We start from the raw sequence: 27,996 nt of genomic DNA, 5'->3' as shown, positions 1-27,996 counted from the left end.
GAGGTCCAGATAGGCCCCGCCGGTCTCCCACGGGATGCTCTTATCCCTCAAAAGAAAAACCGGCTCGCGTGCCTCATCTATCTGTCCGTCATGTGCTTTCTCGTTTGTTTTTCCTCTCGCCTGCTGAACGCAGCGACAGCGATACTGAGACGCTTTTGGCGGCACACCGCTGTTCGTACCAGATGAATCGACCCCCGTGCGGCGGCTTTGCGGCCCCGTTAAGTGCCGACAAGAGTCTTTTTCCACTTCAATCGATGCGTTGGGAAAGCGGTTAGAGCTTTTCCTTCTATTTATTGGGAAAAGTGCTCTCGAAACCACCTCGCTTGTCAGTTTGTTTCGGCTCCCCCCGCGGAGGTCTCGCTCACAAACTGTTGAATTACGTTTTAAAAAAAATACATTTGCGGAGCGCGTGGCTTGTAGCGAGAAAGTGAGATAACACATGATGCAGAAGAGGAAGGCTGCCTCTCTTCTATCCTCTTATCTGCTTATTAATTGACAAAAGCACGCACTTGCTCATTAAACAACCATATCCGTATGAAGTAAGTACTTTAATGAGGCTTAGCACGTTCACATAGTAAGCGAATACAAGTCTTTGTAGACAATAAGGTAATTGAGAGGACAGTCATTAAAAACCTTCTTACACAGCGAGTCAAAAGTTCAAAATTCATTAAGGCGTCCACAACATCTGTCTCTCAGCAGACTCATCGCGATCCTTCCACGTCCGGGACGATGAGCAGGGGGTTTCTTCTGCGAGAGCTGGACTCCAACAAAGTCCCGTCGCTGCTCCCGTTCCCCTCCGATGTTGCGTCCGCTTTGGTCGCGGCGCCGTCCGCCCGGGCACGCGTTCTCTCTGCTTCGCCGCAGCCGGAGTCCTGGGAGATATTCAGCTCCTCCGCCACCCGTTCCCCCAGCTCCTGGATCAGCAGGCTGGAGCCCCGCGAGGCTGAGGGGAGGGCGTCCGCCTCGCTCTCCGCTGAGATGAGTGCGCTGGTGGACTCCCGGGGGCTGGGAGAGGCGGCTGAGATGAGTTGGGGCGGTGGAGGGTTGTCCTTAGACGCCCCTGCCCCTCCCCCTCCCCCTCCTCCGCCTCCTCCCTTGGTGGATTCGGTGCGGCTTTGCCCTTCAGCCTCAGACTCCTCGCTCTCATCGGACGAGTCACCGCTGCTGCCGCCGCTGGAAGCTTTGCTGCCGTCACTGAGGGATATCGGAGCTGCTCCCTCCTCCTCAGCCACCATTGTCGCTGCCTCCTCTAACTCCTCCAGATCCAGGTCCAAGTCTTTTTTCCGCAGGGAGGCTTTTTGTAACGTCACAGCTAAGGCTGACATCTTCTTGGACCTGAGAAGGGAAAAAAAAGTTACATTTAAAAGAAAAGTTGGGGAGGGAAAAAAAAAAGAGACATCAAACTACAATATCAGTGGTACCCGAGAGAGCGAGAGAAAGAGAGAGATACTGACTGATCGACCAGCTCTGCGTACTAAAGACATAGCCACAGGATAACCATCTACAAATCTAATACCCATTAACCATATCCCATTCTCATCTGAATGCTAAGTAGACCACGATTTGCCGAGGCGTGGGGGCTCAATGAAATATGGAAATATGGATGTTTAATAATGTAGGGAGATGAGCTGCAGTGATACGCGGGGTGCGTGCTCTCCTCCTCCTCCTCCTCCTCCTCCTCCTCCTCCTGCTGCTGCTGCTGCTCTCCCTGCAAGAGGTGATAAGAGAGGGATTACAGCGAGCGAGAGAGGGAGAGGCAGAACCCCCCCTCCCCCTCTCTCTCTCTCTCCTCAGTCCTGCGCACGCAACCGCCCTCTCACTTTCACCTCCACATACTGAGGCTAAGCCAACAGTTGGAGGCGGCAAACAGTGCGGGAGGAAGAGGGGGAGGGTAACAATCAGAGGAGCCTTTTTTCCCCCCTCTCCTTTTTTTTCGGGGGGGGGGAGAGAGAAAGATCCCGACAGTGTGCTCTGAATTTTTCACCGGATATTTTTTTTTATATCCAACAATCCGGCTGTAGAGGGATTTAAAGCCGCGTTTCCCACCAAGACATTCTTGATCATTTCTGTCCCTGTACTACTTCAAAAAAAAAAACTAAACGAAAAAAAAAAAGAAAGAACAAAAAGGTTCAGTCAGCCCATTGTTGTCCACGTTTCCCCTGACAGGTCTAAAGACCAGGAGACTGGAGAGGGCTGCTGAAGGTCGCAGGAGGCGGGGCCTGCGGTTCAGTGTCGCGGCTTAGTTGCATCCAAAAAAAATTAAAATAAAAAAAGGACCCGCTGATAAAAGAATAAAAATCTCTGCGCTTTTGTCCGACAGACGACATTCCCGACTGTACAGTATTTACTGATCACGTTGTGATGAATGGAAGGGCAGAGGAGGAACACAAAGACAGACGCGAAGAGCGTCTGTCTCCAAAGTAAATCATCTCGATGGTTATTTGGTTGTGCTTCAGGACGTATACTGCCATAAAACTCTTTCATTAAAAATAACTTCTTTCATTCTGAGCATCACTCACAGCACCGCCCCGAGCAGTCTCCCTCCCTGCCTCCCTCTCACTCTCTCATCTACTGCTCACCCTCTTGCGATGTCTCCATTTCGCTTTCCTTTTTAAAAAAAAAGGGTTTTAAATGAGCTGGGAAGCCGGCAGCAAGGGCCTGACGTCACCTTTAATGTCATAGCAGAAAGAGAAATGCGCTCCTCTCGTCTACCCTACATCTTCACAGCTTTATGAATCAACCGGTACACGAGTTGAAGCAGCGGCGGTGTGTATGTGTGTGTGTGTGTACAAGTGCCTGCACTTTCTGAGAGTACTACCCCACGACCAGGGCTTTTTCTTTCCTAACGGGGTAAAATGCAACGAGTTCCTCAAAAGATTCCTAATCCTTAGGGTCCCTGCGGCCCAAAAGGTTCTGGTTGAACGAACGCAGGCATGTTTTTTGGGAGAAATCCTGCAGAATGGGAAGCAGGGTAACAGATTGCAGTCGAACCGAATAGAGTCAATAAAAGTCTGGACCGAGAATGGCTCCGAGCTGCAGCCCCAGCGCTGAACGTCCCCACAGATTCATAAAGCATTAAAGTGCATTAAGCAACGTGTCCCCCTCCCCTAGCTTCTGCTTTATATAGTCATGTCCCCACGATAAAAACAACGGACTCCTTAAAGGGAGGGAATGTTTTATTGCTGTTGAATGTCCTCCTGTGCGGAGCCATCAGATTGTTGGGAGGCCTCCGCTTGCGCATTATTCATGCCGGGAATGCCCGCCACGCTGCCAGAAAAACTTAAGTGGCCGCTATTCGTTGCCCAGCACGGTTGAGGCGTGTGCGCCGCCCCCTATTGCCATGGTTGACCTCTGCGGGTCACTGCGATTCAGACGATGTCCATTCAGGGCGGAATCGTAAAGTGTGTGTCTGTGTGTGCGTGGAGGGGGGCTACTCTTCCGCTGCCATTCACATTTTCACACTGGGCTTCGCTGCCCTCTCTGGCCCAATTAACCCACTGCTGAGCGCCGGGATGGCTCCTCGTTAGCACGCCGTCCTAATGAGCGCACTTTCCCGGTGAGTAAAGTGTTTATAGAAGCGCCGTGGAGGACCTCAGGAGGGACTATGTAAACTGATCTCATAGCACTTTCTCTTCACCGTACACTGAGAAAGGAATAATCTTTTTTAGGGGGGAGGGCGGTGGGAAAGGAGGGAGATGCCCTTTCTCACGTGGCGCCCTTAATCCAAAAATGTTTTGGCAGTTTTCTTGGTCACAACATGGCAGAATTTGGAAACAGTAGCCAAAGTCGATTCCCCCAGCTAAGATGCTTGGGACACCTGCCAGCTCAATGTAGAAAGAAGAGAAATGCACGACTTTCTAAAGCTACACAGCCGAATAAAACCCTGAGACGCTGAAAAGAAGAAGAAAAGGCGTGTATGTACATTATGAAGCAGACATTTGATTGCTTCTTGCATTGAATATGGTAATATTCTGCACTACCATATTAATCCTTTAATACATTCTATTGATCCTGCAGACGAGTAGTATTTGTGTATCTGAAGCCTAAAATAGCCTGAAATGGCAGAGTCCTCTGTGCCACAAATCTCCTATTAAAAATAAATCAATGAGCTCCACTGTTACACTAGGTGACACGTCCCATCATACTGCAGTGCCCAGCTGTTGCAGGACGTTATTTTTGCCTCATTTAAGAATTACAAACGTACATTTTTGACCTCTTTTGAATGACATCTTTCAGTAGGAACCATTGGGCCACAGGCAAGAGAAGGGACTCAAATTAAAAGATGAGCTGACTGAACAAAACAAAGAAAAAACACTGCGTTCGTTTCTTTGGGATTCTGCGGGCTCCATGTGTGAAAACCTCTAAAGACAGGCACAACTTTTATTTATTTTTTTAAAAACGGTGACAAATGGCTTTTTCCCCCACACCCGACTACAGGATATGAAGACATTAAAATGTTGCCCCGACTAATGATGACGAGTGTGCGCAGGCTGCGTTGAGCCCGTTTCGGTGCCGCGCTCCATAAAAGCCACTTGAGAGCTTCCTGTATCGCTGCAGCTCGGGCAGAAGAGCCTCCTGCAGCACAGCCACTTCAAAGACGGCCCTGTATTCTCTTTCCCCCCCGTGGGAAGTCATTATTGAGTTAGTATTGGGGAGGCGCGCTTGTTTTCTCTCCCCTCCTTTGCTCTGCGGTTGGAGAAGCTCAGCCTGCGGTGGATACAAAGGCTCCGTCCAGGAGGGGGAGGGATAATGTTGTACACAATCCAGTCATTACTGCACCGCTGTTGTGGCTCGCCTTCATTAAACTGAGGAGGGCTGGCTTTTTCAAGGTTGGAAAACTTCTGGCGAGACAAAGACGCCTCCATCTGCCAAAGTCTTTAGATGAGAATGGGATGTGTGTGTGTGTGTAGGAGTCAGAGCTAAATTACAATCTGACATTTCTTTCATCGGGCTCGTGTTCATTGTAACAGCAGCTCAATCAGCGATACTGTGCTCTTGAAAAACAGCGCAAGATAAAGCTTGTCTTCAGATGTATAAATCTCTGTAATATGAGCACCAGATTTCCTCGGTTTGACTCGGCATCCTTCCCTAGCTAAGGGGGGGGAGGAAGATAAAAGCCGCCGCTGGGAGATGTGATCCGCCACTGTGACTGAATGCTGTAAAAGTCTGAGGCACTGGATGCCACTTCGATTCCAGAAATGAGAAACGCAGATGTATTTATTTAACGCTCTCAGACCTGGAGCTGCCTTATTGTACTGGACACACACTGATTTGTCATAAACATCTGTTGATTGTCAGGTATTGATGCTTTCTTTTTATTTTTTTAGAGCTTTGGACATCTTTCATATCAGCTATAATACAATCTTAACGATTTCAAGACGGACCTTTAAAGGTTGTACAGGAAACTCATCGATTACTTGTATCAGAAAACGGAGGCAGCTATTTTCAGTCGCGAGCGGCTCAGCTCTGGAAATGTCAACGTGCTGTGGATGGCCCAGGATTATTTGGGATATTTTTGTAAAGGATTCATTCATGGTCCCCAAAGGATGAAGCCTATCAACTGGATAACACCCTGGTTTTTTGCCTGAGCGCCACCTATGGGTTGACTGTTCTGTTTTAAGTGAAACCTTTTGTCAACTGTTGGATGGATTGCCATCGTACGCTGTACGTTCATTCATGCTCCCCAGAGGATGAAGCCTGCCGACTTTCCCTTCCGCCCCAAACGGGTGGGTTCGAGTGAAATGTTTCGACATCTACTGGATGGATAGCCGTGAAACTTTGCACAGACATTCATGCTCCCCCGAGGATGACCCGGAACAACTTTGAGTATCCAAGTTCAGCTCACCCAAGAACTCACCTTCTACCTTAATGAGTAAAATGTCACCATAACTAATAGAGGATAAAGTTTGTATTTTCTTCAAAACCAAAAGGTTAAAGCCTCTTGAGCTTTGGTGACGTATTTCAAAGCAAAACAATGTTTAAGTGGTGTAGAGTTATAAGAGGAGGTTTAAATCAAACGCAAAGGATTTTATTCAAACCTTATACTGCATTTGATTGGACCATTTGAGGACTGCTCTATTTGGGAGAATGATCCACAAATGTAGTTGTCTATAACCTGTGTGGCCAAAGTCTCATTAACTTTTTTATTTAAGTAAAGTGAGTCATGAAATGAACAAACACAGGGGACAAAGGATTAAAACCGGGAGAAGGTATTTTGTATTTCACTGGGGGGCTTTAAGGCTTTGGATGTGAGGGAGCACACAAGGGAATGTGGGAGATTTGTTTAAAAACTTGTTCCTGTTGCATTTCCCACATCATTTAAGCATCTACAGCATCTTTACTGTTGCAGGGCTTTTGTCTGTTCTGGGCTCACAAAAAGTTGTTTTTTTTAACATTGCAGCGTGGCAAGATAAAACTTTCAGGTAAACTCTACTTCAGCTCATTATTGTCTGCTCTCACCTTGTGATTCATGTCATCCCTAAAACATTAAAGCGCTGAAATTGTGTCAAATGTTTACTGCGTCTGTTTCACATTCAACTGTTAATATCTCATTTATGCCTCTCAAAAGGGACGGGAAAGCTGATGCGCGCAGCAGTTGTTTAAAATCAGCATCTGCTCAGACGGAAAGAAACCCCATTTGCCGTAATCGATTGTAATAACTAGAGAGGGCACTTCAAACATGGACGAAGGAAATTATGCAAGTCCGTGTTTAAGATGAGCCTGTGTACTCAAGACAAAAAGCTGGAGTGGCCCCACGCTGGGAGGAAATCTGTACTACTTATCCCCGTTAGCTGAGAGACATTTGCATCTTTGTTCTCCCCAGCGGGGGCCTCTCGGATCCCCTTCAGCGCGGAGGCCAACATCTGATAGAGCGGCTCCATTATCCGCTTCAAAGCTGCCGGGACGGCCGTTTGACAGTTGCGCGACGCTGTCTGATGGTTTTCAAGCAAACGACTGGTTGTCGCATCAGCTGTTTGGTTGGGGGATGGGCTGACAGGCTAAGAGGCAATTCAACATTTTCTTCCACGTGGGGAGCACGACGCCACAGAAGTAGCCTGCAACACCTAATTGGAATTCCCCAGGGAAAGCTCACGATTACCTATAACGCTACGTAGCCGATGGGAAAGTCTGAGTGAAGGGTGCCTTTAGCTTTGAGATCGCAAAGAGGTGTGTCGAGGTAAAATGACCAGCCGTGAACGACAGGGTTGAGGAGGTGGAGGGGGGGTATTCATGCCACGTGCACTCTCAGAGCGTCTGACCGCTTACATGCTGACCCCGTAATTGACCCGAAACGTTTCCTAGTTGTTGGAGCTCCAGATGCGGGTCTCCGCGGGGGAGCTGCTGACGGAGCTGCCGATTCCCTCAGTGGCCACGCGGTGCTGAGGGCGAAGGTGAAGAGGAGGAGTGTGTAGAGATCCTGAGGGTTGCTTCATCCTCCAGGAATCAAAAAGGATGTGTACAACTTCCTTTGTTGTTTTCATGTGGTGCTGCACGCATTCTTTTCTCTGTCGTCCTCCCTTTCTTTGGTGAAAACGACACCCATTGTGTTGTGCTTTTGTTGGGGTAGTATAGTTGGATAGTTGACAAGCTTTGCCTCAACCGTTTATTGTAAAATGTTCCAGTCTCTGGAGCAATGTGCGATTGTCCGATTCCCACAGTTTCACCAAAAAAAAAGAAAAATTACAGCTTTTTTCCTTTTCTGCTAATGACTTCATATGGAAACATGAATCTCACCTCACTTCCCTTCTCAAAACCATGGAGCACAACGCTTGCATGCTGCCATGTTTTTTTTCTCTCCCATGCTCGAATCTAATTGACCCAATTATTAAAAAGGGGTGGATGGGTGGATGGCTGCAAGTGAAGCAGCGCTGGAAAAGGAAGTCAAAGCCCTTCTGATCTAACTGAGGTACGGTAACACGATAGCAGGCGTATAAGGCTTCGTTTTTGCTGGCTGCCTTGAATCTACGCTGGCTTCTTTCCAAGCTTTCTTTTTTCTCTTGATAAAAGGAACGACAAAGAAGAGAGAAAGTGAGGCCGCTCGCTTATTCTTCGCAGTCCAGCAGCTCTGCAGGGGGCTTTGGCACGGGGAACCTCGGAAAGCACGGGCTGAAACTAATAGACTGGCGACTGCTGCTCCAGTTGGAAGATCTGCTGGCAATAAATGGAATCGGACGAGTGTGTGTGTGTGTGTGTGTGTGTGTGTGTGTGTGTGTGTGTGTGTGTGTGTGTGTGTGTGTGTGTGGGGGGGGTTAAAACAGTTTCCACAAGGAAATTCTGTGTTAAATTATGGATCAGTGCTCTTCACTCCCCCCCACACCTCAAAAAAAGGAAAAGACAATGTGAAGAGCCATTTGCTTTGAGGTCACGCCCTTGAGTTCAATGTGCAGGGCTGTGTGTGTGGGTAAAGGTAGGGGGCGGGGCCTTAAGCACACTGAAGCCTTTACGACGTTGTAAATTTGAGACCGATGCCTCTGCAGACAGAGAAACTTTAGGAGTTGAAACTGCATGTGGGACAGTCAGGATATTGAATAAATCAACCCCCCCTTCCTCACAGTCAACAAACGTCCATCATGCCTAGCTGATGGCGGCGGCTGCCTCTACGTTTGCACGGACTGACAAGAAACAAGGATTGTAAGATGGGGGGGGTATAGATTACATCTCATCTTACCGCTCGGCTCCCAGAGGCAACTCACTTAGCGAAGGATGACAAATCCTGCGGGAGAAAAGGGGGGGAGGGGAGGGGAGATATCTCGCGCCGAAGAAAGCAGCGCCTACACGATCCGTCATCGAACCTGTCAGGCGGCACAAAAGGAGGCCGCCACAACAAACAAGCGTGTGCGACAGAGGAGGGTCGGTCCGTGGAAAACCGCGATCGCTCCAAACCTCAGAAGAAAACTAAACCTGTGCCGCTTTGCATTTTGACTGCAGGCACTCCTTTGATATCGCACTCGTGAAGGCTGCATGCAATGCCCACCGAGGAAGAAGAGTTTTGAATGGGTTGCTTTTAAGTGTTTTTTCCCCCTAATCCGAATGTCTCTTTACACAACAGGACGGCTTACATGTGACGATATAAAAACTTCCTTCCTTCCGTTATTGGCAGGAGAAAAAACTCAAACCGAAAAGGGGGAAATGTAACAATTCAATCACAGATCGCTTACACGGGAGCACAGGACTAATCCATTTAATGATCGATGTCGGGTGAAGATGGAGCCGACGTGTTCGGTCAAGCTGACATTTAGTTCCAATGAACAGAACAGAGAGGAGTGGAGGGTGGAGGGCCTTTGATAGTGCAAGTGTGTCACATATGTTGTTGAGTTGTGTACTTACCAGGGAGTTACCACGGAGTTTGATCATTGGAACCGAATAATCAACCAAAGCAAAAATCGCACAGCTAATAGTTTAGCTGTTTTAAGGATTTGGGAACTTTCTGGAGACTGAAGCTGCAGCCATGAAGCCAGCCCTTCAGTACATAGTTATTAAAAAAGGGGCGCAGCTGTGTTGATTCACCAATTAACCAAAAATAACCAACAACTGGTATTGATAAGAGTACTAGTTTTGATTAAAATACCCATCCCTAGTGCTTACATAATCTATTAATTTGTTCTCCTGTCAATGTCGTCCTAACGCCTTTGCTCATGCATCGTCTGCCAAAAGCTACCTTTTTTTAAAAAAATTGTTTTTATCCATTTTATAATGTTTTTAACTATATGTTGAAGCAAATAAAGGGTTATGGGACATCTGGATCATAGGTTATCAGAGAAACAAGCTGATAAAACATTAGGACGACGTCAGGTGTCCACAAACCAGAGTTTTTTTTACGAGAACCTGCTGTTTTCGGTATATTTGCCAGTTGTAATCACCGGGTCCTTTTGATGAGAAAATTCAGCTCTTGGTGAAAGACGCGGACTGCAAAGAGAACAATGGTGAGAAAGACAACTCTTCCTCTTTTCCTTCTTTTTTCACACCGTCTTGATTAAGAGACCCTTGGCGGCAGAAAGCTACGTTTAAGATTTCAGCATCTGCAGCATTTTAAGGAACAAAATTCAAGAAATTAGTCGTGAAAAATTTAGGAATGAGTATATAAGGAGGAGGAAGACGGGGGGCATTAAATCCCTGCAGACCTTTTATCGTGTCTGCATCTGGGCGCCGAGCCTACAACATCAGGCGCACATTTTTCAACTGGGCTTTTTCCAGGCGAGTGCACCACTTGGCTGAACCCTGGCCAAGAGTAAAACAGGGCTCATTACTGAGCGATGTGCTCGCGGGCTCACATTTGAAATGTGTAAGCAATTGTGAATTATGGATTTATGGAGGTGAGAGAGTAAGGAGCCGTCCAACCGATATCGGATTCGGAGTGCTTGGCCCGCGATGCTGCAGCGTGGGGGTCACACCCACGGACGACACGGGAAGATCCACCACCCTCCCCCACTCACATTTAAAAAGTTCCACGTGGAGTGGATCTGCCGAGCAGCCGGTTCTTTTACAACTTGCCCATGATTACGGAGATAAGAGAGATGTGTCTGATGTCTCGCTGGCCTGGTCATTCAATTGGCCCTGCTGTGACAAATGACTCGCCTAATCCTCTCCTCTAAAGCACTGATGCATCATGGGTGCAGAGTGGAAGATGAAGGTCTATGAGGTGTGTGTGTGTGTGTGTACTCACTTGACCCTCTGGATCCAGATGCAGTAGTCTGTGATGTACAGATCGTTCAGTATGTAGGCCGGGTCGTTCTCTCTGAACACTCTGTGAATATCCAGCAGGCATCTGAGGACACAGGCTTTCCCTGGGCAAATGGAAAAACAGTGTTATTGGTGCTCGGTGTTAAGGATGACAATATCTGCCGGTAGACGTGGGGCGCATCTGAAAAAAAAGAGCTCACAGCTGAGGTATAGGGGGATCAGAAGAGAGGGGGGGGGGGGGGGGCGAGCGGCGGAGTAACTTCATCCGTGCGGTTTTGAGTGCAGTCTGTCGATTTAAATGGGGGCTGTGTTCACGACGTCCTTGTCAAAAATGTGTTTGCCTTGATCGGTCAAAAATAGCGCTGGATGCGTTTGATGCCTTTCCACTTGACTTGCCATTCAAGTGTGCCAATGCAGCGTCACTACGGTCTAAATCTGAATCATTAAGATCCGACGAAACCAAGCGCCTGATTTAAAGTCTTTTTTTTCCACAGTAATCAATAATTCAATGCAGTGTTTTTTTGTGTGTGCATGATATTAAATCCAACACCGGGCACTTAACTACACAGCTTTAAGCGCCCGGGGGCTCTCACATTTTGAAGAAGAAGAAAAAAATCCTATCTCATTTTAAATGAAGGGTATCAACATGTCAAAGCCTTCAAGCCCAAAGGGCTGGGGTGGTTGAGCAAATCACAGGGTATAACAAAAGGTGCGATCTTATCATGACAGTTCTGTAGTATATGGATTTGCCACACACTGACTCGTAGTTTAAGCGTTTGAGTAAATTCAATCCGGCCCCTTCTCTTGGTATTGGTGTAAAATATGGACACAGCTACAGACAGAGTGAGACACTGCTGAGCTTATGCTAAAAACTAAAAACCTTCAAGGGATTACTTTGTCCTCCCGTCCTGAAATGCAAATGTCCCGCGCTTAAATAAGATGTATTCGTGGGTTTTATGCAACTCTGGGATTGGAGGCAGCAGAAATCAAGATAAGACTCTCAAAACCATGGCACGTCGAAGCATAAATATCTGCACAGCATGTGTGCTATTGAGGACATATGGGCTCTTTGGGGACGTGGGTGAACCGATGCCTGAAGAACTCAGACAAACACAGTGCAGAAACGGCTTATAGGTTTGTCTACACCCGCCAAAAGCACACAACACTTCTCCTTTGAATTAAAATCCCATCAAATTAAAACCACGTCAATCACGATTTTTCTCCTGGCTTTTCCGTTTGCTTTCGGGGACTTTGTGTGTCACGAGACCAACACTCACTTCCGAACATCATCCGTGTCGAGCAAGAGGAACGCAAAGAGGTTGACCCGCTTGTTGTGTTTCGCGAGGCATCGACATGGTTTGCGGCCAACACCTGCACGGTCATGTGGATCATTTTAGCTTCCGACACCACAGAAAGTGTCGCGTGGAATCTCTGCCCCTTCACCCGTCTTGCCGCCACCACCTGCAGCCTGCGACAAGCCAAACAAGCCACAGCGCTTCCAATCAGGCGTATAAATAGCCTCATGATGTGGCCGGCGATCCATCGAGAGCGAAAGACAGAAAAGGCTCCCCTGCACCTCCGCGGAGCCGTTTGGCATTGTCCAGACACATTCCAGACGTATCCAAATAAACCGCGCACTCCCAGTGAGAAAAGCCTTAAGCAAACATTTGGTTCCCATTTAAGAATGAGATCGCATGCAGGGAACTTAAACTCAGGACTTGGCTCATGTGTGGCAAACATACACTTGCTTCCAAGAGTTTTTGTTTTGTTTTTTATAGGAAGATTAATGAGTTGTTGGGAGGCAGGAGGTTGCTCCCAGTTCAACACTGGCGTTGTATGGTGAGATACACAGAATAAGTAATAAGTAGGCAAGGGGTCTTGATTAGGTGTGAGCAGGTTACCCAATGAGTGTGTGGGGAGGAGGGGGGGGACCAAAGGTGGGTGTGAAGTGGACCAAAAACAAAGCCGGCTGTGTCTTCTCAACAGAAATGCAGAGTTTCCAAACACTGTAGCAGCCTCCCCTCCACCCCCCCGTGGCTATATTTCCAAATGAATGAGCGCATCAACATTATCGTTTCCAGTTTGGAATCCGTTTCGTCGGATGTAAAGAAATGCATCCTTTGAAACATGTCTTATGTTTCACCTCCATCGATAGTTTATCTTTCTGACCGAATATGCACGAGGTGTGCTATAATAGTGAGAACAACATCTGTTTCAGAGGGATTGGATTTTGGATTTTCAACTCTCCTTTCTGTTGCAAGCCACGGATTAGATCCATCATCTCTGGATCCGCATGTATGCAGCAGTAAGGGTGCATAAGAAAATACTGATACATTTCAGTATCGCAATATGGAGCTTTATGTTTTGTGCTTTTGATACTGTGTCGACTCTCTTGGCCAATAAATGATTCTGAAAGATTTGTGGCAGAAAGTGGCTCATTGTGTGTTGTTTAATGTCCCTGACTGCTAGACAGCAGCGTTATAATCTATCTCCTGTATGCAGACGTGTGTATTGAGTACCATGACAGTTTTCCTTAAATTGGAATAAATGAAACATAATGTCATCACTTTGCTTCAATACATCTGATTATATTGAACTGTAATCCCTGTATCTTGATACACACATTTGAAGATTCTTGCAAATACACGGTAGTAAAGCACGGCTTTTAGTTTAATATCATGAGACGCCGAAAGTCCCCCTCTATGGCAAGTATTTAATTTGGGATGATTGCATTACCATATGAACAGAGAGAGCGTTTTAAGATAAAATCTCTACGAGGTAGGCACTACTTCAATTATTGAAATCGTGACATTGGGAATTGAATGGGCCAAAAAAAAAGTAAATCTATTAAAATGTCTTTGAACAGAGCTCATTATTTGAACTTCAATAATATTGGGGTTCATACATCACACACATTTTGTCCAGTAGATTTTGTGTCTTAAAAAAGGGACGCTAAACCTTCTAAAAGGCATCTCATGGATGCAGGGAAAGGACACATTCGTCTGTCGTCTGCAGAGAGAGAAACGGTGATGACGAGTCTAGTCTCATCTGTTTGATGACTGAACACTGCCTCAATGCCGGGGCTAGCGGGTCCATTGATCACCGATCACAAAATGTGGGAGCCAAAATATTTTTCTTCACTCAGACAAAGAACATTTAGTGTAATATTTATCATCGTATTTCACGGTTTCTAAGAGCAGGAACAGGCGTAAGGAGGAGTTCTACTTTTCTCTCCGATGGTGCGCTTCACAGGCAGGAGAGGCACATCAGTCCGGCCGCGACCGACGTCCTGAACATGTCGTTCAAATATATAGTTCAATAGTCTAGTTCAGTGCATCTAGTTTGAAAATAATGCATACTGCATGCAGAACTCAATATCAGCTACCTTCTGTTGTACTTTCCTTTTTCAGTCTTCTTTTATTCTTTTTCTGCATTGCATCTCACACACACACACACACACACACACACACACACACACACACACACACACACACACACACACACACACACACACACACACACACACACACACACACACACACACACCTCATCCCATAATCAGTGTTCACACCCATCTCTGGTTGTAGAATTTCATCTTTTTTCCTCGATTTCCTAGAACTAGATCAAAGGGCTTTTTAAAATGTTTTTTAAAAAAAAAAACCCTATAATTGGATTAAATGCCGAACTCTTTTCCTGGCCTTTTGGAATTCCGGAAGAAATTCCATTTCCGGCGCAAACTGTGGCGTAATGGATGTGTCACAGAGGACCACGTCCACGGCTGGTCCCATCAGCACCATCACCGTAAGGACGACCCCCACCACTGCTCCTCTCTACCTGCCCAGTAGCTCTTTAGTCAAAACCACTTAGGCAGCGTGGAGAGTATTCTCAAGGAGCTCCTCCACTGGCTTCCTGAGGACTGTTCAAATATTTACCCCCCCCTCCCCCCGGATAACATTTCCTCGAAAGGCCTCAACCTGTGCGCTGCCGTTAATGGGTTTGTTTTGCTAATACCTATGAATGTTTGCTTTTGCGGCCACTTAAAGGAAGTGGCTTCGAAACTGTAGCGTGCATTTCCATTTGCTTTATACTGACAAATTAATTAGTGTGTAAAGCAATGCTGGGAGGAAACACACCAGTTACAGTTCATTAAGAAAAAGCCCTATTGCTCAGACTAATGCTGGCAAATAGTGAAGGTTATGAGTCAAGAGCAGGAAAACAATAGTGAAATAATAAGTTCCCCCCCCGCCTTAATAAATTGACACAAACAAACAAAGCCAACGTTATGGCAGAAAAAGTGTTTCCGAGGTAAGCGAGACAGAGAAGGTGAGGGGGGAGGAGGGACTCCAGCTGCCGTTTCCCTGGCTCTCGTGATCAACTCGTCTTCCGACTTAATGAGGCGCGAAAATGCTAATCTGGAGCTTAAAAGGCCTTTAATTTGCTGTCATTTACCAGCGTTAAAATCATCACAAGCTGGATAATCTTAGCCCTCGCACACCCCGAGTGTGTTTACACCGCAGCGTTTCATCTGTCCGTGGGGGCTTTTGATTTAAAGATTACTCTGGGATTTGAGATATCTAAGTCAACAGTCCGTTCTCCACTAATCCACATCTCGCTCCCCGAGGTGGTGGGAGTGGGGCCACTCTCTTGTTTAGCTGGGGGAAATATTACTTTCAAAAACACACACTGCCTCATGAAGCACTTTTCTCCAAACTCTGTCCGTCCGGCAGACAGCTGGGTTTCCTTTCAATAGTCAAGTGCATTTTAAGAATAAAGAACGCATTTAAGGCGCATTTCCCTCAACTGCTACAGGGGAACAACTCTGCTGCAGTGTAGTTTTGCGATTACGCTGTCTTCATATTTTTAGTTTTTTCTGCAACTAATGAACTGTAGTGACCATATATGGAATGCGACGTAGTAACACTGCAGCTGGTAGCACAAGAAAAATGTCAATCACAGTAAGCCCGCCCTAAAGCATAGCCCGCTTTACGGGATTTAACTATATATGGACCATAATTTACTAAATGAACATAATGCTGTATTGAAGAAGACTGTTTACAATGTTGAAGGAGGGAACAACTCAAGAGAGAAGAAGAGTCATTTTGTCAGACTTCTATACAATCTGATTTATTTTTGCAACCGGGAGGTGCCGCCTCTGATGATCGGTAGAGATAAAACGCATTTTAAGACCCTTCCGCGTTGGCTTCACTCGGCATAACCGGAGATCAGCACAGGCCGTTTCCATAATCATATTTGCGCATCAACTTTTTTCCGTGACAGAGGCAAAAATCACCCCAAGCAAGTGAGGCAAAAACTTTTCCAATGCAATATACTGCAAAATGCACATAAAACATGGAATTCGAAGCTTAAGCATGTGTGTGTAAAGAGGGTTGGGGCTGTGGTGCTCCTTGCAGACTCACCTAACTGCAAAATCTTTGTTGTGTCACGAACAGCCGCGGATGCCATTGCAAAGTGTCTGTAGAGCGGGTAGCACAAAACCCTCCGTCCAAACGACGCCAGGACGTCTTGCAAGGAGCTGTATGTCTGCAGAGCAGAGAACAAAGGAAGTCAAGACGGCTCTTTAGCACACACAAAACAGACCACGCTTTTATTCAATAATAGAAGGAACTGGAGATGCAGCTGATGGTAAAGGTTTCGATCCGGCCATATATTTAGAGCCCTTTCCGTCCTTATTTTAAGACAGGCTCCCATTGTTGTGTCTCGCAGTCGCCGGTGCGCTAATTACTCCCAACAACTCCTGGCGAAACAGGGGCTCACAACTCTTTAACGCCTCTGCAGCGCCGGCCCGTTAATTGCTGCTTCTCTCCAATCACTGCCGTCACTCTCAGATTTCTGCACGAATGGACACGCGACAGAGGCGGAGATGCGTTATCTGGCGGTTTCCCTCTCCTCCGTCTTTCCTTCCGTGGCTTGTTAGGGACGTGTTGCGAGCTCGCGAGCGCGTGTCATCCGGGATCACGCTCTCCCCCGGGCGTGTTCGGCAGGAGTGTAAATAAGGTCTGCTGCTGCGAGGAGCCGCTCACGGTCGCACCAGCGCAGTCGACTGAGGACAAGCAAACATGCAGCAGATGGAGGGAGGAGGGGGTGAAGCTGTAGCGGGGAGGCGAATGTTTCGCACAAGGGAAGAGAGATAGACAGTCAGAGCTGAGGGGAGAGAGGAAAACAAAGATAGCAGAGCGGGAGAGTGGAGTGAAGAAGCAGAGCAGATTTCAGCGGTGACACACAGCAAGCCAGACAGGCAGTCAAAGGAGAAGAGGAATCTATTGTGGAACACAAGGTGAAGGGAGGAGGAGGGGGGACTCGAGCGAGGCAGGATTGTCAATGGGAGCCGACAGCTCTGCTGACTGACTGACGAGCAGTAAAAGAGCTGCCAGGCAGCTGGAGACTGTTCTTAACTACACTGTTGACGTGTGCTAGGGGGGGGGGGGACGAGCATGACTACAAACCCTCAAACTGGGGTCAAGGTCCCAGCAACCACACTTCTCATTGGCTTGTTTGCCATTCCGATGGTTTGACCACATCCGCTGCGTAGCGAGAGAGCTCTGACGTGCAACATTTCAGACGACGACGACAACAGAATCAAATACAATGGCGGTATCGGGCCACATGACTGGTCTGCAAAGTGTTACAGTGTAACTGCTAACGCTTTACGGCAGAGGTCACGCACGCCTTTTCTCAAACATGTGATTACATATATATGATATATGAATATTTGGTTCCTTGATGAAAAAGGTCAATGGTACAAGTCTGTTTAAATTTTGAGGTGGACGTAAACAATGATTGAAATTAGTCTGAGTGTTTAAACTTCTGTTACCGGCGGGCTAAATACCACATGCAGGACAATATCTGATGGGCCTCTTCTTCATTGCTACGGTGGTGAGGCTTATGGGTATTGTAGTATGTATGCCAAACTGACAAAACATGATACATGAATATAAGATCATTCAAACTGGTGGCCAGAACATATATCGACATGATCCGTCATATTATCTGGAAGTGAAAATCTAAACATGCGGCATGCGTTTCCACGGTGGGACGCCCCATTGACGCATAGAGTACAAATCTGGCTTTACACGCAATGAATTCTGCCAGGCGTGAACGGCAATTTATGTCAAGTGGATGCGGCACATGGCTCCGATGACGGCCTTTGTCAGGCTTCTTTGTCCCAACAAGGCGATTAGATGTTCAAGCTTATCAAGGCGGTGCACGCATTACTGTAAATGCATGGTTTCCTCTATAATGGGACGCTGACAGGGAGAAACTTGAAACTAAACGACCCCAGCGTGTCAAAATAGACAAAAAACGCACTGTGAAAAAAAACACACCTGCACAAGACACTTTGGAAAAGAAATGTTTATCCAGCTACCAACTAGCAGCTGGATCTAGTAGCGATGACGACAGGGGCCGACCTATCGATATGAGAGTCAAGCCCGACCAAAAAGTATGACCACGACTCTAAACTGACTATTGTGTTTACACTGAAAACATTTTATTTTTTAAAGTTGCAAACGGAGAGTTTTGTCGGTCAGAAACAAAGCGTCCCCGTCTAGCACTTGCGCTACATGCGGCCGTCGTCGGGCCCGGGAGGAAGGCGAGCTTTAACTGTTCCCTGCTGTTCGGGAATGTCAATGTTGAACGCCAACCTCTGTGCAATTCACCGCGTGTGAATGGATCCCAATTTGACACAAAACATGTCGTCCTGGCATCTCTCTCTCTCAATTTAAAAAAAAAAAGATCCAACTGAAGGTGTTAGTGTCACATGTCATCAAACACTAATGCAGCTGTCAACATATGTACACAGAGTAAAACCGTGTGTGTGTGTGTGTGTGTGTGTGTGTGTGTGTAAATCACAGACGCTCAATGTTCACCTCGAGAGTCTCTGATCATTTTACAGCGCATCCAAAGTCATATTCACATTGTTGCCATTTCAAAGACACATGGCCAAGAACCTGAAGAGATGCCACAAAAAAAGCTGTGAGATTTAGGGAAATCAGGCTACTGTTAAATACATCCAAACTAATTAACATGTGATTTTCCAAAGCATCCCAACTGGTGTTACAGGGAAATTAAAAAAAGTAAAGACCTAAAGAAATATGTAAGCCAGTTTGAAGCTGAACACAACCAATAACGTGCAACAGTCGTTATGATCTTAATTTAGGATTAACGGACCAAATAGTACTTCTTAAGCCATACAAATTGAATAAACCAATCATTACAATTAACTGATATAATAATCTGAATTTGATTATTATAAAAAAGGGTGACTTTGTGTAAAAAAAAAAGAAAAAAAAAGTGTTTCCTTGCCTTAAACAATGATTAATGGACTGTAAATATTACATTTGTTTTCTTCTTACCCGAGAGAAGAGCAAGAACGAGAAAACATTGGTGAACTTTCTGCATGCGGTTCATTGTTCTTTTTACAAAGTTTCTCTGACGGCTGAAATAACTGTTGAAATAAATGGCAAAATAAGGTTATATAGTTGTTTTTTTTAACATTTTTATCTTATCCTGCTTCACAACAGATGAGAAGAATTGCTTCTGCGAGAACGCCACCACTGAGATACCGGGCAGACCGCTCAACTCTGTCCGCCAAAAACCTTCTGCGCTGATTAAGATACACTTCAATGGAAATCATGGCCGTTTCTGCCATGAACGGTCTTTATATTTGCCCCCCTCCTCCCGTTCCTGTCGAATAAGCATTTGCTAGTAAACCAGGGATGGGAATGAATCACGATATTATTTGGACTCCCCAGCGACTCACCTCCAGCCAGCAGAGCGTCCCGCTGAGTTTTCTGATAGTCCACGGGGATTCAACCTGCGTGGGACGAAAGGGGACCACTTATCATCACGTGAACAAAAGCATGTTCACAGAAAGGAGCAGGCTGGAAGCTACTTTAAATAAACCAGGGGGCTCTTTGTTAAACTCTATCCATATCACACAATATGGTATATGGAAATTAAATGTTGAAATTGAACGTCCTGCTGTATAGAACATCGCTGGTATTTTATGAGCACGCGCTATACGAGCCGTCTTTTGACAATGGAAAACACGTCCGCTCACCTTGCCTCGCTGCAGCTACCTTAAGAGGAGTGACACAAAAGAGGCCTGGCCTGAGCCCTCGGATCTGCTGGTAATCTCTTAAGGCTCTGAATGAAACGGAAGGGGGTCTAAAGGATTTGAGGATAGAGGGCTTTGTCATCCAGGGCTAAGTGCTGCTCCGGAGGAGTAGCGCGCACACACACACACACACACACCCACAGACACACATACAGATATTCACTCACGTTGTGCTCTCCCTCCGTAGAGCGCGCTTCGTAGCAGTACGCCAGCAGGACGTCAACCAGGCTGAGCCACGCTTGCTGCCGGGACGGCTTGTCCAGCAGGTATGAGCGGTTGGCGAATTTCCTCAGCTGCTCCTTCTCGTCGTCGGTGAACGACACAGCTGCACAGGGAGAGCGAGGGAGTCATTTTGATTTCAAGTCGCCACGAGGCAAAAGGCAAACATTTTAAAAGGCCTTGTTCAGAATTTCACTGCTTTGATAAAACGTGAAATAGCCGCCGCTAAATCTCGTTATCACTGCCGCATACACTTGTCCCCGACGCGCGGCCCAACCATGAAATACCATCGTTGTGGCCATAGAACCGGATCGGCCGTCCGGCTGCAGGTGATTTTACGCCGACGTTGCTGAGCGTCCAAGGAAAGGTTGTAACCGCCAGAGGCGACGCACCCAAACAGCTGCACGACACGGATGTTGCTGCTGTGCCTCACTGGGCGCTGTCAAACCCCCGCACACACCCGAGGGGTCACAGTTGTTGGATGCATGTAAATGAGTTGTTTTTCACGGTGACTTCTGCTTGAGGTTTTAACGCCGTTTTATTCCCCTCGGAAATGCTGTTGTTGAGCAGTTGAGGTGCAAAGTGATGGGAGTTGATGAGGAGCAGAGGGGAAAATTAGGTCATTAATTACATTACATTAAGGACATTAGTAAAGCCAGTCCCATTTATCCGTTATCATATTTGACGGCCAAACAGCCTGACATATAAAAGTTAAATCGTATGAGAATCTCTCGAAAACCTCTGCTTCCCCTGCTCGCTGCAAAATCACTAACTGTTGCCTTTTGAAAGAGACATCTGTCTAATGGAGGTGTGTGTGGGGGATCTGTGGCAGGCCTAATGGGGCGACACAAACAGACTTCAATCCCATTTAAGCTATCTGCGTGGCTCAGTATTGAGAGGCGCGCTGAATGCTTGCAGGAGCGTGCTGTAACTCAACTGTTTTTTTTCTCTCTCCCTGCCTCCCAGCAGCTTATAAAACAGCTGAAAGCAATTGCTCTTGCTCTCCCCCCTCTCTCCCTCTCCATGTGGAGAACAGAGTCCCTGTGCCGATATGTGCAAGCTGAGATGCTGTGTATTGGCTGGGGCACATGCACAAACACACACACAGTGCTTCAGGATGATCTCCCTGGTTGCAGTGGGAACTTGGCTCTGCTGGGAAGGAGATTCCTGTTGCATTACGTCAGGTTGCAGCTCCCTGCAGGCGCTACCTGAGTCCCTCGTCAGCACAGCTGCAGCAAGAGAGCCGCGGACGAGGAGAACAAAAACACACACACACACACACACACGCAGTTCTTCAAAGCACTTACATGAGGCGCGCACACACACACATACACACACCGAGAGGATTTAACCACATTGCCTTGCACTGGCAAACAGATATGCCAGCAAATAATACGGCATACAGGCACTTGAGAGGTAAAAAGCTATAAAAAAGGAGCAAAGACGTATCTAGGTTATTTTTTTGTGGATCAGCATTCACAAAAAAATGACCCACTCCAAATTTTTTTAGTGGTCGTCCATTGTGAAGAGAAAACCTGACAATTCACAATGACATAATGCAGCATTTAAAGCAACGGTTGCAAGTTGGACTCACAACGAGGAGATATTTTTTCTCTCCATTAATCCTGCAGCCGCACCGCTGATGGGAGGTTAGCAGACCGGATAGATTCACCCAGCCCGTCGTCTCCGCTGTGGAGCCCGCCGGGTCCATCGGGCATTAGCACACAGCGCGTGGCGGCTTCTGCTGATTGCAAATTAATTTCTGACCTAATTCCTCCAGTTGGAACAGTGGACCGGCTCTCCGCCGCTCTCTGCAGGTCCAGATGGCCGGATGGCATGGAGTAAATATGCTTTGTGGAAAACACCGCAGAGGGTTTCGAAAAACGCTTTTCGGAATTTCCTTACAAGCGCGGGGGTGAGGGGACGAGGGACGGGGGGTTTAATGTGCAACCTTGGACGGCAGGTACAGTTCATGTTGACACGCTGTGATGATGTCAAGTATCAAATCATAAAAAAAAGGGCACTTGGCGACACTCGGTTGGCTTAATGTGTTGGCCCTATCGAACGTGGTCAGGTTTCTAAAACCAGCCATAACAAAGAGTTAGCAGGTAGAGAGACCAGTATGGGAACACAGGCCTCCAGTGGACAGCTGTGGCCTGTCAGAGTGTGTGTGTGTGTGTGTGTGTGTGTGTGTGTGTGTGTGTGTGTGTGTGTGTGTGTATGTAGACACTGGAGAGCACAGAGGTTTATTTTTTTTACCTTCATTAGCACTTATGTTTCCATCCATCTGTCAGGTGACACATATATCAGACTTAGCAAGAGTGAAGGGAGGAGGAGGAGAAGAAGAATAAATAAAGACCAGCAGTTGCCATTTTTTAAAACACACGACAAACTGTTGAAAATCATTAGCCCGCTCTCTGGATTTGATGGCAAGCCGCTTAAACGACCTGACTGATGCCATACTTCACATTCAGCTGAGGCTAATGCCATTCGACCCGTCAATCAAGCCATTAACTTTAATTTGGCCCATTTATCTACGCCTGGGCTCCCGACTGAGGCACTCAGCCGGTGGCGGCGTGTGGAGGAGGCGCCACAGGGAGCCGTAATGTCCCACAGAGGCTAAACTCGGGCTGCGGCTAATGGCCCTTGCTGCATCTCTGACTGACGGCTGCTCATCAGCGACCAGGCGCACCTCGTGCTGGTGGAACCCCAACCTACCCCCTCCCGCGATAATGCTATCTGTTTAATCTAAATCCACTTGCAAGAGCACCACACCCCTGTGCACTACACATAAGCTGTGGCTGGGAGCCACGCGCCTGCTTAAGCAGTGGAGGTGCTGGAATTAGCAGGCTGTCTGTCGGAGGAGCCGGATAGCACAATAAAAAATAAGTATCTTGCGGCGGCGAGGCTTTTCAAACCATCACTCCACATGCAGGCGACTGAGCGGAGATGTCTCTAGCCAACAAACAGTGCGTCTCAAACAATCAATGATTTTGAAATGGATGGGAAAGAATTGCAAAAATAAAATCAATAAATTGAAATGCAAGAAGGTCAAATGATTGGCTTTTTAAATTGAGTCGCCGGATTCTGAATCTGTGGCTGTTGGTCAAAAGGGAGAGATTTGGTGATTAGAGTGAGCTCCAAGTTTAATTACTCAAAATGCAAAGTGTCTTTCCTGTTCAGGAGCCCCAAGGCTCTTTGGGGGAGGGGACTTAGGGCACTGTGTTGCTTTCAAAGCCGACCTCCCTCAAAAAGGAGGCAGTGAAAAGACTCGTGTGTCCTTTGGGGATTCATACACTGTCCGAGAACAATGTCAGCGCCTCGCCGGCGTAACTCACAGCCAGCGGGCTCCCGTTCAGAGCACTGCATGAACGCTAATACAAGAAACAATATTCTACTAGTGGACATTCTGGAGTAGTACTACTGGGGGATGGTAAAACTAATTATATATTTATTTTATTTGGTCAAACAATATCAACAAAACAATCCTCAATTTCTGCAACTTTCCGCCACCTTCTGGTCGCCCTCAGTTACTACTTTGCTGTTTCGTTTTAGAGCTCAAATGATTCACAGCTGGTACATGTCCCGCTAATACCTTTAAGATTTATTTAATTTTTCCATCTCTTTTTCTTCTTTTGTCGAAGGAAAAAAGAAAAGCACAAATTCAATTTACTTAGTTTCGAAAGCAGGCACATCTTCGATTGCGACACAATTCAGATTAAGAGATCTGCACCCTCCCCCCTCCAAAAAAAGGATTACGAAGAGAGGACTTGAACTCACCGGCTTCTCCATTCTGATCTGTGGAAGGACTCAGCTTTTCCCACCAGGGCCTAAACTCCAACAGCCCCTTGATCTCCTCGTCCTCAAAGAAATCAGCTCTGAAATGACACCAGAGATGTTAGCGGACAGTACAGGGCGGGCGGACGGGCGTGACGCTCTAGGTTTTGACTCACAGGTAATGGTCAGGGGAAAACGCAGCCGCCTCTGCGTTGAGACGTCCCTGCCTCCTCTCTGCCGCCGTCGTTCCCTCTGGGTTCTTGACATCCGTCACGTCGCTCAGTTCCTCCTGTCAGGGCAATCCCAAACGTTTAGAACCTCGTAATGTCTTACTTTTTTTCTGTGGGTGTGTGTGTGTATTTACAGATATATATGTAGCTGTGTTTAGAAGTTAGCGGGGTGTTGCACCACTCGTCAGCGTTACACTCGGCCCAGACAGCTGATTGAATGGAGCAAGAGGAAGGCTGTGCTACTTCACTTTTATTATTCCTCTGTCAGGTTCTTTCCATTATCTTGACACTCATAACAACAAGTCATCATTAGCTCTAACCTCACCTGTAATCTTGCAAACACACCACACCTCTGGTTGCCAAAGCCATATTTCTGCAGGGCTCCAAGCTCCTCCTCGGAGGCCTCCTTGTACGCCTCCTGCTCGACCTGCCAGTCAAAGTCCTCTTCTTCTTCTTCTTCTTCTTCACCGCCCTCTGCGCCTTCACCGCCTCCTTTGAAGTGTGAACAACCAAAAGAAGTTGGTTCTCGCCGACTTCAGTTATGAAATCAAATAAAAAGCAAGACGTGAAGATTTGACCTACCGGTGCTCAACTCCTCGATGAGTGGTCTTGCTGAACGGGAGCCTTTTGGGGCGAGGAGACTCGTAAGCATCTGGAGCCCCTCGAAGTGCTCCCCTGATGTTTCTTTCGGGACCCGAAGAGTGACGAGACCTGCGGTGAAAACGAGGGGGATGATCATCAACCATTACAGAGCTCCTTCTTTACAAAGCCGTTTGACAATAAGCACTGCATAGATAGATAGATAGATAGATAGATAGATAGATAGATAGATAGATATACTACAAATTAACCAATGAAACAAATGACAGTTAATCAACCACAATTCTGATTCTGATTCATCGTAGTCAACCTCCTCTAACTGTACCAAATGATTTAGGCAATACAGTCTATCAAATGAGACCATTTGCTTACTTTTTTTTAATATTGTGACTGAAACCTATTTCCGGTACTTGTGACTGGACAGAAAAGTCACTTCCATTCCCAGTAATGTCAGTTTGGATATGATGTATAAGGCCATTCAAACATTAAAAAAAAGAAAAAAACATCAGATGAAAATGGATTATGTAAATAGGCATTACTTTCTATGGAAGGATACATTTAGGAATTAATCCAAACATCAAATCAACTAAGTCTAAATTAGACTTAGAAAACCGACATGCGATTAGACAGACACATATATCTCACACACACACACACACACACACACACACACACACACACACACACGATCTCCTGATAACAAACGATAGCCACCTGTGCACGGAATCCTTCAAAATGATTCAAACTAAAACAGGCAACCCATTATTGATGAATTAGACTGGTTCGGCCAGCCCACAGAGAAAAACTGAACGTCTCCTGAAGACCTCGTAAAATTCCACCCCAACCCCCAAGTGTGAGAGCTTGGATGTGCTTAACGATGGGAGAGGACTAATTGCTCGAGTTGCAGAAGTCTGATAGAGGGGTCCTAATGATCACTGCTCGTTAGAAGTCCAAACAAGGACCCTCATTAGTGCAGCTTTATTAGCAGATGTTACGGCTTATTTAGTTAACCGGGGCCACGCTGACAGACGTGATGACAGACACGAGGTGTCAGAGTCCATAAGGCAGATGTCTCGAATAAAGACAACTTCGTTAAAACAAACTGCAGTGGGTCAGAAAACGAGGATCGCGGAGTCACCAGTGCACGTCAGCCCTCATCATTATATATATATATATATATATATATATATATATATATATATATATATATATATATATATATATATATATATATATATATTTAAGACAATCTGTTAACAGAAGCTGCAGGCGCCTGCGAGTTGGAATTGTGGTGAAGTTACAGATGGCGCTGCTGGCCCTTAAAATTGGACAGTCGGTTAATTTACCCCGGCTTATTGACTGAAGCGCAAATGAGCCGACATCAACCATATGGTCAACAATATCATGCACATCTATGTTTTCCAGAAGCCAGTTCATACCAAGGATGTACACACTGCTGCTGTTATTGTTGTTGTTCTAAATAACCGTCAACACCATTCTGTGTCCACCAACTGAAAACACCACTTAACATATCCCAGTTGCAGGTCACATCCACTCAAAGTTCACGCTCATGAGGATCTTAGGTTCACTGTACCTTCGATTTATTTATTTTATTTAAAAAAGGTGACTGAAGAAAGACAAGAATCACAGTCAAGTTACTAATTTGAGGCGTCTTGGTGGACTCAAGACACATACGTCCTGGGTTCAGCCCCAGCCAGAGGAGACACGTCTCCAGTCTCTATCGTCACGGTGAAACTATCCAATAAAAGGTCACACCGTCTTTCAAACCGCACACCGGTGACTGGAATGAGACACGACTCCAAATGTTGCGACATTTGTACAACTTAGAAGACAAAAAAAGTTGTTGAAAGAAAGGTCAGCACATTCTGGCAAACACCGGAGGGGAGAGAAAAAAACTAAACAACAACAGTTTGTTAGAACTCAGGAAACAAGTAAAAGGATACATTTTCTGTGTCAACAAAACTACAAAAGAAATGAAAACGAACGGAAGACATCCGATTCCACCGGTTGTGTGCATGCAAAAAAAAAGGTAATGCAACAGCTGTGCATTTACTAAAATACCTCAGCAGGCTTTTTTCTTTTCTTTTTGTAAAGCCACCATGAAAACTGATACACATGATCATCATTTAATAATGTGACCTACCTTTATCAATGTCAAACTTGGCCGTTTCTCTCCCATCCTCCACTATTCTTCCAGGAAGAGACAATCTAAAAAAAATAAAATAAAACAGACCCAGACGGTTACCGTCGCAAAAAAAAAGACCCCATTTGGTTTGAGCCTGTTAATCTTCTATTGATGTGGAGAGAGAGAGAGACTTTGGCGGCCTCCCATTTTCACCCAAGCCGGTCTGCGTGACCCATTAAGCTCACCTGAGGAAGTAAGGTTTGGCAAAGAACTTGAAATCTGCTCCGTCCACGTCAAGGTCAAACTCTGATGTTCTGGTGTAGGGCACACGGATGCTGAGGATCAGGAACTCTGGATCCTGGCTCAGGTCAAACGCCGGAGTTAACATCCTGAACACCGATTGTAACACGGACCCTGCAGCATCAACGAGAAGAGGGGAGTGAGGAGGACGTCAAGCTCCAGCTGCAGCGAATAGCAGGACCGCATAACGCAGCGGTCTGCCGCCTGCGTTTGAACGGCGGGCCCCGCAGACTCCAGCGCGCTCCCTTGTGGTCGTTTCGAGTAAGCGTCGCTGGATTTAGTCCATCACGCCTCCTCCAGCAGCAGCAGCAGCCCACGTGTGCCAACAAGGGTGACGTGAGAACTGTAAACACAGCTCTGTTCTGACCGTGGCAAGTCACAACCAGGCGTCTTTACATGAGCTCGTAACCGTTTCATTTTCCCTCCGTCCGCTCTTGCTCAGAAACGTCTCGTTACCAAACTGCATTTGAAAATCTAAACATTTTAAAAAGGTATGCACTTGTTGACAGACGTGTGCGTCGCTTAAAACGTCGCTTTATCCATCTCACCGAATACACCTGTAAGTCCCTTCGGCATATAGTTAACTTACATCTTTTATCTACACGCGTGTTTTATAGATACTTGCCAACGTTGAATGTCACATGGAGCTAACGTTAGCGTTACTTTAAGCGAGGGGGGAGTTGACGGTCTAAATAGAGTTAAATTAAGGTGTCATTGGCTTCAATGCATTCTGAATTAAACACTAAACTCACACACATTCAAAATAGGTTAAGCGGCGACATATGAAGCGACCACATGTGGTCGATGCCGCTTTGTGTCGCACCGACTTCACGAGCATGTTATTAACTGAAGTTTAACCGTAAGGTTAGCGTTAGCTCGCTGCTAGCATAGCATGCTCCCTGGGCTAA

At 46.5% G+C, this 27,996-nt stretch overlaps 1 protein-coding gene across 1 annotated transcript; it reads right to left on the bottom strand.

Annotated features, from left to right (window-relative positions):
- Positions 1–529: 529 nt before the first annotated feature.
- Positions 530–27,929, bottom strand: shq1 (SHQ1, H/ACA ribonucleoprotein assembly factor). The gene is made up of 12 exons (XM_068594322.1): positions 27,845–27,929; positions 27,034–27,202; positions 26,807–26,871; positions 24,625–24,753; positions 24,368–24,534; positions 23,989–24,101; positions 23,816–23,913; positions 19,984–20,141; positions 19,460–19,513; positions 16,098–16,221; positions 10,664–10,784; positions 530–1,335 (listed from the first exon to the last, which is right to left on the bottom strand). Exons 1-12 carry the CDS (start codon positions 27,924–27,926, stop codon positions 702–704), a joined length of 1,914 nt encoding a protein of 637 aa, XP_068450423.1. The 5' UTR covers positions 27,927–27,929; the 3' UTR covers positions 530–701.
- Between the last annotated feature and the right edge of the window lie 67 nt (positions 27,930–27,996).

Source organism: Clinocottus analis, unplaced genomic scaffold, assembly GCF_023055335.1.
Source record: "Clinocottus analis isolate CAN_PGR_092001 unplaced genomic scaffold, fCliAna1.0.p SCAF_3, whole genome shotgun sequence".
NCBI classification, from domain to species: domain Eukaryota; kingdom Metazoa; phylum Chordata; class Actinopteri; order Perciformes; family Cottidae; genus Clinocottus; species Clinocottus analis.
Note: the sequence above shows the minus strand (reverse complement) of the source record. Positions and strands in the feature narration are given on the sequence as shown.

Coding starts and splice junctions, on each gene's coding strand:
- shq1 (XM_068594322.1), bottom strand. CDS start 27,926: ATGCTCGTGAAGTCGGTGCGACACAAAGCGGCATCGACCACATGTGGT. Junction 23,914..23,988: donor TTTTCCCCTGACCATTACCT/GTGAGTCAAAAC, acceptor GTGTCATTTCAG/AGCTGATTTCTTTGAGGACG. Junction 19,514..19,983: donor CTACGGAGGGAGAGCACAAC/GTGAGTGAATAT, acceptor CGTCCCACGCAG/GTTGAATCCCCGTGGACTAT.